Below are 12,544 nucleotides of genomic sequence, written 5' to 3'. Positions count from 1 at the left end.
TTCAGAACACATTCCTTCGGAAGCACTGACAGTGATCTTGGCGGTCGGTTTTGCCGTGCCAGTAGAAGTTCATTTCGGAGAAAATGTTTCCCTTTAAGTGAGAATTGTCAACATTTGTCGAGTGACAGAAGCTCGATGGATTCTGGAAACAGCTCAGCGAGTTGCAGAAGCTCCATTGGCCTCACGCCCATCAGCCACACTCACGTGAGAGGAAGATGTGTCGTGGACCCAAACATTTACAATGAACTGATCAGCAGAAGAGAACCCACAATCTTTCGCTCCGTTTCGGATTGCGGGGAGATTGTTAGGACCGTGAGTGTTATATATTCAAGAGGAAAACTATTTGATGAAAGAAATAACTTTGTATTTGATGCGAGTCGAGAACCGAAGTCGATAGAATTGGAAAATAAAAATTCTGATTGTGAGTCATTGAGTTCAGGCAAGCTCAGTTTCTCCGAGGACTCGTGTATTAGTGATGATTGTGGTACTTGCGTCAATTCAGACGAAGAGCATGGCAAAATTTTATTGAATTCACGTACTGGCACGGCAAACGAACTTTCTGGACCTAGCCTACAGGAGGATGACCAGAGTAAACCTGAATCTGTATCAGCGGGAGATGAAAATTTTATCACTGAAGACACGGACTCAGGCAATGTTGTGAGTAATATTGATTTTAATTTAATTACATCTTCGAGTTCTCCTTTCGTGAGGGGCAGGCGATCTGAGCGATTGATCGCCATGGGACTAGAAGAAAATTTAACAGACCCGAAGCAAACTTTGATTGAACATGAATTATTAGAGGGAGAGATTAGTGAAGTGGCTTGCGTAGGCGCAATGGAATACGATGAAGGCCCAACAGACCCTGATGAAATTTCAAATAAAAATGAATCAATATTCGGCGTGACTAGTGAAATATCTAACGAACATCACGAAACTGACGAGACTCATCTCATCTATGAAGAACAAAATCAATCGGTCGTTGCCGGTGCTCAAGTGTTCTTCAGGAGACCGCTAATTTATGAAAGTAGTGACACTGAAAGCCATAGAAGTAATTCAAGTTTGCTGCAAACTGTAGGAGATATGCCTGAAGAATACATATCGTTGGAATCAGAAGGTTCCAGTTGTGTCACAAAAATACATAGGAATAATGTTGATATCGACTGGCAGGGAAGTACAAGTGATGTTGCATTATTTAGACTCCGCGTAAGTTCCATCCGACGATCGAGGAAGAGTGTAATATCCCGAGCGATGATATCGCGACAGAGTTACTCCCGCCGCCTCTCCAAGAACCTGGCGAGCCTGTCGCTTCTGGCGGCTGAGCCTGCCACCGGCGCCATCATCGACCCCGGCAACTGGAGTGATGATGAGCGCCTGAGCGTTAGTTGGTGCAGCGTTGGACGCCGCACCAATTCTGTCCATTCCCTTGCCGAATCCTCGGACAGTCAAGAAGATGCTCGGTACGAGTGGGATGCCGATGAAAAATCTGGAAACAACAGTGATCTTGATATTACTATATTCTTGGATAATGAGAGGGAAAATCATTATCACGACGGAACAGATGCTGACGATGAAGATGAATGTAGTAGAGACTTTAATGTGAATGAAGAATATGACGAATTTGAGGTGACAAATAACAATAATGAGGAAAGTGATAATAGCACTGGAGCGCATCTTACGTCAACAAATGACGAACTGGATTGCGAGCTAGAAGAAGGAAGCATTGTTGAAGACTGGGGGATCTATCATAACGCAGCCATCAAGCAAGAATGGCAGGAGATAAGAGAAGCTCTTGCTCAGGATTACTCTGACGAACAGGATGAGGATAACTGTGATGAAAATATCGGCGAGAAACAAAGAGTGTCGTGTGAGGAGAAAAAGTCGACAGTGAAAGTCATTGAAGAAGAATTGGAGGAAGAGAGGGAGGGTTGGGAAAAGAACGGACAGTCGGCTGGCGTAAACACATGTTGCGTCGGACGCCGCGTCTCGCCAGTTGCAATTGCTCCATCGTGTGGTGAGGATGTTAGTGCTGAGCTCAACAATAGCTCTTCTGCCGATGCCAAAGAAAGCGGAAATAATTCAACAGGCAACAGTTCACTATCGTTAGTAAATAGTGACAATTCTCTGGAGTGTTGGTGCAGTGATGATAGCACTTGCGTCGCTATGCCTTGTAAATCTTCTGGTATTCCCGTGTACCAAAAACGGACTCAAAACGAAAATAAAACGTCTATCGTAACTCCAGAAAAAAATAATGGGGGTATTAGATCAAAGCCGACCACGAAATGCACACATTTTCCTAGTAACAATGTGCCTTCCAAACGAACGTCCAGCAGTAAAATCTCTAATCGAGATGCTAGCCTATGTGAGCAGGCCAATCCTGGCAACGGTGGCAATAAATTATTCAAGTCAGAAACCTCGGTTGAACAGAAAAATGTCCAAACTTCAAAAGCGGTGGCATTGCCACACCCACATATGCGAACTCCGAAACCCACAGGAACTGCCACATTTCCTAAACCTACCACTCGGAACGGACGTATATCAATTAACGCCCTCCGTTCAGCCGATGACCGTAGCAAGCCCAAGACAAGCGCTTCAGTGAGACCAACGGCTCGTAGGCTCAAGAACCTTGACCCTGTCTCGAGCGATCGTCATCAGGTGCAGGATCGTTCAAGATCCAGGGATGGAGCTCCATACGCGGACTACATGAACTCATCCGCGAGTCATGTTGAAAACCTTGGTGATGACTCGCTATTTGCCAACAGTAATGACAGCGTTAGTCGAACTTGCACGATGTCTACGATATCGGTCATCGTTAGTGAATCGAAATCATCGTTAGGGAACGAAGAGTTGTCACTCGAAAAAAGTGAAGCCCTGGCATCTCCACTGAATCGCATGAAATGGAGGACAAGAAGTGGCCCAATTCGAAACAAGTCTCCATCATCGCCCGCTCCTATTAGACGTGACGTGTCGATTTCATCCCTGCGATCGTCGTTGCCTCTTCGACCCATGGTGGCCAAATCGGAAGAGACACTCAGGGTGCCGACTGCGGTTCCTCTAACTATGACCCAGCCCTTGACCGGGAAAGTGTCTCCTTCAAAAAGCACGCTGCCGGCTAGAAGTGCATTGCGAGGTAGCATAGTAAACAAGGTTATGGTTGGAGATACGCGCGTTAAAGGCAAAGGTAAAACAGAAATTAAAAAGTGTGTTCATGAAGCCGAAACTAAACCGACAATTGTTCCAGGAACTCGTAGTGTCCCCTGTGCAAGATTAAAATCTTCAAATCGAAACCGGCTGGAAAATTCCAGCTCGGAGCAAGTTTCATCAGAAACAAGTAGCTTGCTTTCAGTTGACGAATCTTCAAATAGAATTGTTTTCAAGTCTCTTGTAAATCATAAATCTGACAAAAATAGAAAAAATATTCATGCATACGAAAGTCATAAGAAGCGAAGCAGGAAGATTGTAACTCCCGGGATCGAAGTTTCGACTGACGAAGAAGAAACGGATGAATCCATGTGTGATGGAATTATTCCGACTGTTTTCAAGGTTTCTACAATTGATAAGATTTCCTCGCGCAGCTCAATAAAAACCATACGAGGCACCACGCATCGAAAGCATGAAGTTTTATCGAATAATGCCGAAAATTTGACCAGTCTTGCTTCACCCAAGAGTATCTCACAACCCATTCCGTTAATTACCAACTCCGAAGAAATTTCTATCATTGTCAAAGACGCTGAAAATAGTGATTTGAGCATCAAAATGTCAGAAAAAATACCACTCGCCACAAAGCTGGGAAGTAATAAATTAAAACCCAAAATAGAGCGGACGACCAGCCTTAGAGCTACCAAAGATCAAAGTTCGCCTCGTAAAAATCAAGCATTAGAATCTAACATTATTTTGAGTTCTCGGCCTACTAGCGCATCTTCCCTTCGAATTAAAAAATTAAAAAGCAATCCCACATCTTCGTCATCAATTACGACTCCTGTCGCACCATCGCGTGGCACTCAAAAACCAGAACAGGCGCTAGACAAATCATTAACACGTAATAAACTGAACTCCAGATCTTGTATTAAAAAATTTTCTCCGAAGGAATTGCGTGAAGATGGAAAAATTACGAATGAAAAGAGGACTGCAAGACAAGGAACCGTAGAGATGTGTGAGAAAGAAACTGCTCCAAGAAGTAGTCGCCTCACGAGCGGCGAAAACGCGCAGGTGAAAGCCAATGCTTCTCCCGCTCGCCGTTCAACACCTGGCATTTCTGTGTCCTGCAAGTCCGGCATAGCGGCCAGAAAAATTCTCCCAGATCAAACAAAGGAGGAACAATCAACGCTGCACAAGGCTGAAGAAAAGACAAATGACTTGATTGCCACCTCGTTAGAGGATATTAAAGAGTACACTCTTGAAGAAAATATCGAGGTAGCATCACCACGAATTTTAGGCAACCCTAGATTATCTTTCAAAAGTGAAAACAGACAAAGCCTCTCTGATACTTTCGCTTCTAGCTCGATATCTAATACTTGCATGCCATCGCCTGAAATTAATGTTCTCATAACCAGTAAAACCAGTCCAGGTTCTACCGAGACTCGCGCCTTGCAAAAAATGCTCAGCGAAAATGAGGCTGGAGCTGCAAGGAGTTCACCGGTGCCTGAACCGCCCGTGGCTTCGACCAGACTATCAGGCGATACTGTTCCCTCCGCAAACACCGATAAACTTCTACGTGTGAAAAACAATGATTTAGATGATAGCCTGCAAGATGGTTCTGTATCGGATGACGAGGAAACGAGAGGCTCTAATACCAGCAGGAATAGCTCACCCAAGTCAATTGATTTCACCAAGAGCCTGTTGGCAAGTCCAAAGAGACTTTCAGTCGATTTACCGCCCTGGACTGCGATGAAAAATAACACAATTGTTCATGTAACTGGTGATGATGACTGTGAAGTTCAAAACGGTCGGGTGACAGTTCGTGTAAACAGTGAGCCATATGTCAGTGGGGTTGGTTATTCAGTAAACAACAGCGTCCAGTTTGATAACAATTTCAGTGAGTCAGATTCTACTGAGCTTAAGCTTGAAAAAACATCTTCTGAATCAAGAATTGAAGTTGAATCGTGGAAAAATAATTTAATGGCAAAAGATCTTGCAAACACGAAAGCCGTTGAAGAAGATAGAAGTGAAGCAACGGTTGTGGTAAATCTTGAAAGCGAAATATCCAAGGGAGTCAACGAACCATGTATTTTACCACACATCAATAAATTGGTTTTGTTCACTGAGGCGGCAAACCAACATCCCGACATTTTGGCTTCGGATATTTTGCTGAAATCTAGTAGGCGGTCGTTAACTCGCATCTGTGCAGAAGAATATTTGGCGAGCGACGAAAATATCAACCGGATGGACACACGGTCAGAATCCTCTAACGCCCTAGTGGCACGTGATGAACCTCACGATTTTCGTGCTCAATTTTTCTCGAACGGTTTGGGACTGGGAGATGAGTCGTCCCGAAAAATCACGGCTGAAAGGTTTAAAAATACTATAAGCAAAAGTCGGGAGCTCCTAACGCAACTTGAATTGGAACATCGTCGATTGAAGGGCGAGTCTGAGCTACCAAATACGTGGCTTGAACGTGACCTCGGAGAGTGTCGGAGCGTAGAACTGATGATCAAAACTTATTCGGATGATACTTCTGTATCAAAATTTTATAATGAACAGATCATTTCTACTGGGAATCGGATAAGAAGAACTGAAATGAAAGAAAATCAGGTTCTTGACTGGCGACCTCCCCGAAAAGATACTCATCGTTCCGGGAGTGAGTCGCAGCGCAAACTCACTTCAGACGGACGGCATTTATTCCAATTTTTACACAAGCGAACGAAGAATGCAACGAATTACCGCATGAGTGAGAGACACACGCAGTCTCTGCGTGAAGGTTCCCACTATTCTCGCCGAAGTGCCGTGGAGCTTGAACTGCAGCCTGACCGGGGGCGGTCTTCGTCCACCTCCACGGAAAACCGGGACTTCCTCGAGCGAGAAGAAGAAGCTGTGTGCATCATGCAGCAACGCTCCCTGTCGCTTCCGAAGACATTTTTGGCGGACAAATATGGCCTGAGTGGCTTCAAAGCAGCTTTGCCAAGGTCAGTGAACGTTTACCAGATTCTCTAATTAAAACTTGCTTCAAGTCACTTGGTACAATTTTTTTATTTACGTGACTCGCATTATTTAAACGTTTTGAGAGTGTGGTTTATATCTTATTAAAGCCAAGAAATATTGACATGGCGAGTGTGCTGCGTCCCAACCCACCGAGGTAAGAACGCTTATTTATATGTAATATTGAACTTTGAACTATTTCGTGGATTCGTTTGATTTAAAATCCCGTAGAGACTTGCTCAATTAAGTTAAAATTTATGAGTTACTCTTACCATTTAGAGCTCAGTCACTGCTCCATTTTTGGCTCTTTATGTTGTATGAACGACTGCTAATGACTGTCGAAGCTGTGCCAGGACTGAGGTTTCTATTGTTATATGAACATTAGAACTTACTCGTCTGCTACTGCAATATAATGGGGAAAATGTCGACTTCGGCGCCTGACATTTAACTCTGTTAATGTCATTGTCCATGTGCTCATGTACCGTTTATTGTTCAGAAAATCTTGTATAAGGACTACAGCGTCAGCAATTGTATGGCCTTTTATTGTGAACGATCGAGAGATTTTTGTCCAAACTTCATTCAGACTAAATTATCGTTACAATTATAGTGTAATACTGAACAGGATTCAACAGGGCTATTCACATTTTCACGTTGATGTTCTTATATTTTAAATTGTCTAAAAAAATTGATATAAACTTTGTCAGTCTTGCATGGTCTCAGTCATGCTCTAGTTCAGTATTTTTTTCGGTGTAGGCAAAAACCTCGCCCTGAATTTAAGACATTTCAGCAACTTCCAATAAATAAAAAGCTATTGAAAAACCGAGGTAATATTTTCACTGAATTTTAACGTCCTTTTCTAGTGTGTGTTTCTTCTCCATAATAACTATGAATTTTAGCAAATAAATTCTATTCTATTGCTTAGCCTATAGGATCAAGACATCAACACTGTTATATCTAATTAACTATTAAGCGTGGCTATAGACATAGTGGAATATAGTTTATTGCTTAGTGAATATGCATACAGTGCGTTTCTTGTCTTTTTTTCTTTGTTTATTTACCTGTACTGTGCAGGAAAATAAGGCCTAGCTGTATGGGTACAACAATTTAGTTGGAAATCACTATTTGCTTTGACCAACTTTTGAGTTCAATTTATCGTGGTTGCGTGAGTAGGATGGCCATAACCCCATCTCCTCGTATATGGCATGTAACTGGAGCCCAACTACAAATAAGGCTTCTTCACTTCTTTGTATTGCGCTCTTCTGAGCTGAGCTTATGATCGTGCCATCATCTCTAGGTCACCCACTCATGAACGTCTATGTTGGGGCGTTTGCTAAATTTAGCAAGTAAGCATACAATCGCTGAGTGAATTACATTTTATACAAACGGTTCCACATCTTACATTTCCGCACGACAAATTTTCTGGAAAATTAATGTAACAATTTACATGGTGTTTATCAAGGCAAGCATGTTTGGGTGACTTAAATTACTGGATGGCAAAATAAAAAAAATTCCATTATGCACATGATTTTATGCGTAATTAGGAAATTTTCTCACTGTGGGCAAGCGCATTCGTATCTCAGATTTCTCCCATAGAACGCCTCCTCCTTCACATACTTGGGGCGCCTGGGCGTATTCTGGGCGTACACCTTGTCGACAGATCGACGCCCCCGGGAAATACGATGTGCGTGTGTATGATTAAAGATACTTCTGTTAAGGAAATATTCTAGGTGACTTGTTAAACTTCTTAGCTACTTTCAAATTAGTTTGACGTATCATATTATGTAGCACGATATATAGTATATTTTAATATAGTATAGTGATATTATAGCAATAGTATAGTAAAATTATAGTATAGTAGTGTCGGCGTTGAAGATGAGGCCAAGTCTTGCCTTTCGCGTATTCTTTTTATGCCCGAAACTAGCTCGCAGCTTATCGGAAAACTGGTCTTTCGAAATTATCTGTCCAGATAAAAATGGATCTGGTCATGATTTCTTTTGATTGCGGCCTTTGACCAAATTCATTTAGATTTGACTTTAACTAATTTGATCACACTTCGAATAATTTCTGTTCGTCTTCGTCACGTTCCATTATTCGTTTTTGAGTCGCATGCATGCTGTTGTTAAAGCTTAAGTTTGGCGTGCAGTTGTTCGCAGAGGACAGATACAGCAACGTGTGATTGTCGGCACGAAGCTTCTCTATTTGACGGACGAGCTGGAGAAACGCTCGGCCGTCCAGCCGAAGAAAGCTACCGTGCTTGTGGTTGCAGTGCGAGGCTTGTCCGTACCGGAAGCCATGACCTGCATAATAACCTACTAGTCGGTACTGTCCACTACTTATGGCATTACGAAAAAATTCGCAGCACTATAATACCATGTTAATGGCTTCGCTCTACTCGCCGTGAAAACAGGTAAGAACTTTGATCAAATGCTCGTGGCTGCTGCAATTGTGAATTCAGAGAATTCTTAAACTCTTGCATTTTTGAAGTTTAATTTCTCTGGGGTCTTAAAAATTTTCCTGTATTTGCCAAAATTACAATTTTGTTACTTCTCGTAGGTGGGTTTGATTAGTTTTTTGTCTCTTTACGTGACAATTCACGGTCACGTTCATCCGACATGCTCGACTCGCGCGCCGCAGTCTCAGATCGCCGCGACATCGTGGGAAAGGACAGACGTATTGCCGATCTCTTGAGACGTTCCGTCGTGTGGACGTGCGGCCACATTCACATCGCTGGGTTTCCGTCATAATTCTTCCCAGGACGCTGACTGTTTAGTTGTGATCCTGAATAGACGTGAATTAGAAATAATTCGTGCTCTAGTGGGCATCATATTCATGCCGCATTGTTTTGTTTTTCCGATGAAATTTTCGCAAACTTGTCCTTTATTTTCTCAAACGAAAACATTTAGAAGGCTGAATCCCGCGATTGCAGTCGGTTCATGGTAATGAATTTTCACCTGTTCTCAATTACGACTCAATGACGCAAAAATCATTTATCGGGGCCCGTGTTTCTGCAATCGCTGTCCCAGGTCCCAACTGTCCCCTCATTACCTCCACATCCTGGACCACGGCCGGTCGCGGCCCCCTCTCCCCCTCGGCAGGTGTCATCCGGCACATCGCACTTCCTCTGCCGTAAAAACAGCGCTCGATCATCGGCTTACTGGCGACCAGGGGCCGTACTATAAAAAATAGTTATAATCTGTAACTCATAAAGATTAGACTACCGTTCCTTTATTTCTTTACCGCCATGATAAGTCACTTCTGCTCTGTACTTATGATTAAACACCAAGAAATTCGCACTGCGTCAATTACAATGGATATACCTTTTACTGCTTCCCAAGTGATATTTTGTGTGCTAGATTGTTCAAATATGTGTGCTGGTGCTGACCTTTTAATTGTGAAGTTCCTTATAGACAATTTAATGTCAAAATAAGAATCAATCAGATTAGATCGATTTAAATAATTAAATAGATGTGCACCTTATGCTATAGTAACAATTAAAAGGTTTATTTAATGTACAAAGAATGGCCTCGATCAGCATGACTGGTCGTGAAAGGAAGCACCGTGAATGTCATGGATTACTTTCTAACTTCTGTAGAGTAAACTAAAATATAGTTTTCAGAATTCGATCGTATTCAACAAATGATAGTAGAAATATTCAAATAGGCTACGGACTTATTGATAAGTTAATTTCGCATAGGTTGATATCAAAGCTGCATGTGTTTTAGAGTTATTCGCTAAGGTTTTTCTGATACGCTTGACCTAGCGTGATCACCCCTACCATGATTGTGTGTCATCCTGTGGTTCGGTGCACACAAAGTACGTAGTCCCATAATTACGGACCAGAAGAAACAAATTGTGAAATGTGCTCACGAAAAACTTGTGCCAGGAGAGCACAGGGAAACTCTTTAATTTCGTTAAAAAATAGAATACAATTTAGTCATATATTTAAATCTTGTAATTCTTATTTCATTCATTATCCATACCTATTTGAGTTAAATATTCACGTATATGCCGTTACTTCGCGAACATTGATGAGCTTGCGCTTTGCTCGGTCGCTGCACAGAAATTCACATATAAAAGAACTTTCGTTTTTTCGTGACATACAATCAAGATTTTCAATGCAACCGGTCTATAAATGGGCAAATAATTTGGGAATTTTAGTTTTTTTTAGAATTAATGAATTTTAGGCTTTAAGGCTCCGTGATCGGGAGGCCGTTCCAAACGCATACTTCGTGTCTGGAGCCATCGTTCACTGGCAGAATTACGTAGCATTGCTGCGGAAAGCAAGTAGAACTGTAATCTTAGCTATTAATTCTAAAGGAAAGTGTACAGCTTTTGTTATTGCCTTGTATACGATCGAGGCGGAAGACTATTAAGTATTAAAATACCTGCACCACAACCGACGCTATCAAATCTTGAGTAAATTTATTTCATATGATAGATGTTGTATTTATTAAAAACTGCCTCAATGAAAGATGGAGTTGGCATTTTTACTGGAATTGAATTAAGGATAAATTAATTTATTAGCTTTTAGAATCCGGCCACTATATAAGCTGTTTGGTAGTGCGTGCTCCGGCCACTATAAGCTGCTTGGTAGTGCTTGCTCCGGCCACTATAGGCTGCTTGGTATATAGTGCGTGCTCTGGTCATTAAAGGCAACACACTACTGCGTGCTGCAGCCACTAAAGGAAACTCAGTAATTGAAGCAGACAATGATTCGTAATTGTCCTGACTCATGAGGCTCGGCCTTGGGCGTGGGTCGCTTCTCATTGTATAAGCACGCAGGTTCCGCTTGCCAACGCCTGGTCGCCGCTGCATGTACACAAACCGTTAACATTTGGCGTTGAGTCCCAAAGTGTGTCCGTTGAGTGCATCAAAATTGCACTCAACGTGTGTCCGCATTGAGGTTGAATAAACACAGGAAGATAAATGCCTCATCACTGTATATAGGCAGACGGCAGGCGATGCGTGTCTCGCCTGCGAGTCCGTTTGCCTGAGCTCATTTGATCGCTTCACGAGTGCATGCGAATCTTGTTGCTTCATCACCAACCTGAATAAGATACATCGCATCTCCATGCACTTGCATGAGCGTTATTTGTTCCATGCCGACCTCATTTGCACGCAACTTTTCTTTGCTGATGTTTATAAATTGTTTTATCTACTGGATTAAATTAAATACTGTTGATTATTTTACACTGTGGATCTAGCAGGCGATTGGACTCGCCTGCTGGACGAAAGGGAGCCAGTGGATGCATTGTACCTCTCCAAGTATGAACGCGTTCAAGAACAGACTAGATAAAGCTATGGAAAAATATATGTTCAGATTTGAAATGCCTAGCTCCTTATCGAACCCGGTGGAAGTCTAGTAGCTACTTCAAACTATCGCCAGTCATGAAATGATCCGATCAAATGATACGAGTTTAGATCTATGAACAAGGCACGAAAAGAAAAAGAATCGGCGACAGGCCACATCAGGCCTACACTTCAGAGCCGACATCACTATGTTATGTTATGTTATGTTAGTCTAATATTTATGTCCGCTCTTTGCAACTCTGGAAACGCGATAAAAATAACTGAAAAATACACAATCAGCCGTTAACGCTGCTACTGTCGTCGGAGTAAATGCTAGTGCTGACGCTGGTGTTAGCTGGTAATGGTGCTGACGCTGGTGTTAGCTGGTAATGGTGCTGACGCTGGTGTTAGCTGGTAATGGTGCTGACGCTGGTGTTAGCTAGCGATGGTGCTGACGTTGGTTTTACGAAATGTGAGTGCCAGCGATGATGCTAAATTTCTTAAACTAGAGTCCTGGTGTTAAAATATAGATTATCGCACTGTATTATATTATAGAAATAATCATCTACTTACACAACATTTATATTCCAATGAGAATGAAGTGATAATGAATAAAGACTTGAATTTAATAGAGGAAAAATGTTCAAAATATTTACTGAATCTTATGTTTATAGTCTTTCCAACATTTCTTTAAGTTTCCGTATCTAAGTTTTATTGTCTTGGTATCCCTAATCAATAAGCAAACAAGAAAATTCCACTATAATTGAGAAAATGTTATTTTTTTGCGATTATTTCCTTTGTTGTTTAAATGTAAGGCATGTCTGTGGGCGTTTAAATGCAAATTATTACAGAAGCGGTGTTACAATCACTGTAGATTGACGCACACTCTTCCAGCTCATAGCTTCCCGTTGCGTAAACTCCTTCGCTTTCACTCACTGTACAGCTAAATAGTCCTGCAATCCTTCCACTTGCTGCGCGTCTGAACACTCCTACAATCCTGCCACTCATTGCGCACCTTAACACTCCTACAATCCTTCCACTCACTGCGCGTCTAAACACTCCTACAATCCTTCCACTCACTGCGCGTCTAAACACTCCTACAATCCTTCCACTCACTGCGCAC

At 42.2% G+C, this 12,544-nt stretch overlaps 1 protein-coding gene across 1 annotated transcript in view; it reads left to right on the top strand.

The window, feature by feature from the left end:
- The first annotated feature begins 1,984 nt into the window (after positions 1 to 1,984).
- Positions 1,985 to 12,544, top strand: part of LOC108668191 (serine-rich adhesin for platelets) — a 179,457-nt gene continuing 168,897 nt past the window's right edge. Inside the window, exon 1 of the mRNA XM_018155359.2 lies at positions 1,985 to 6,119. Within this exon, the coding sequence (XP_018010848.1) occupies positions 2,161 to 6,119 (3,959 nt within the window). The 5' untranslated portion in view covers positions 1,985 to 2,160. The remainder of the gene's footprint in view (positions 6,120 to 12,544) is intronic.

Source organism: Hyalella azteca, unplaced genomic scaffold (assembly GCF_000764305.2).
Source record: "Hyalella azteca isolate HAZT.00-mixed unplaced genomic scaffold, Hazt_2.0.2 contig7177, whole genome shotgun sequence".
Lineage (NCBI taxonomy): Eukaryota > Metazoa > Arthropoda > Malacostraca > Amphipoda > Hyalellidae > Hyalella > Hyalella azteca.
The sequence above is the reverse complement of the archived record's forward strand: the minus strand, read 5'-3'. Positions and strand labels throughout refer to the sequence as shown.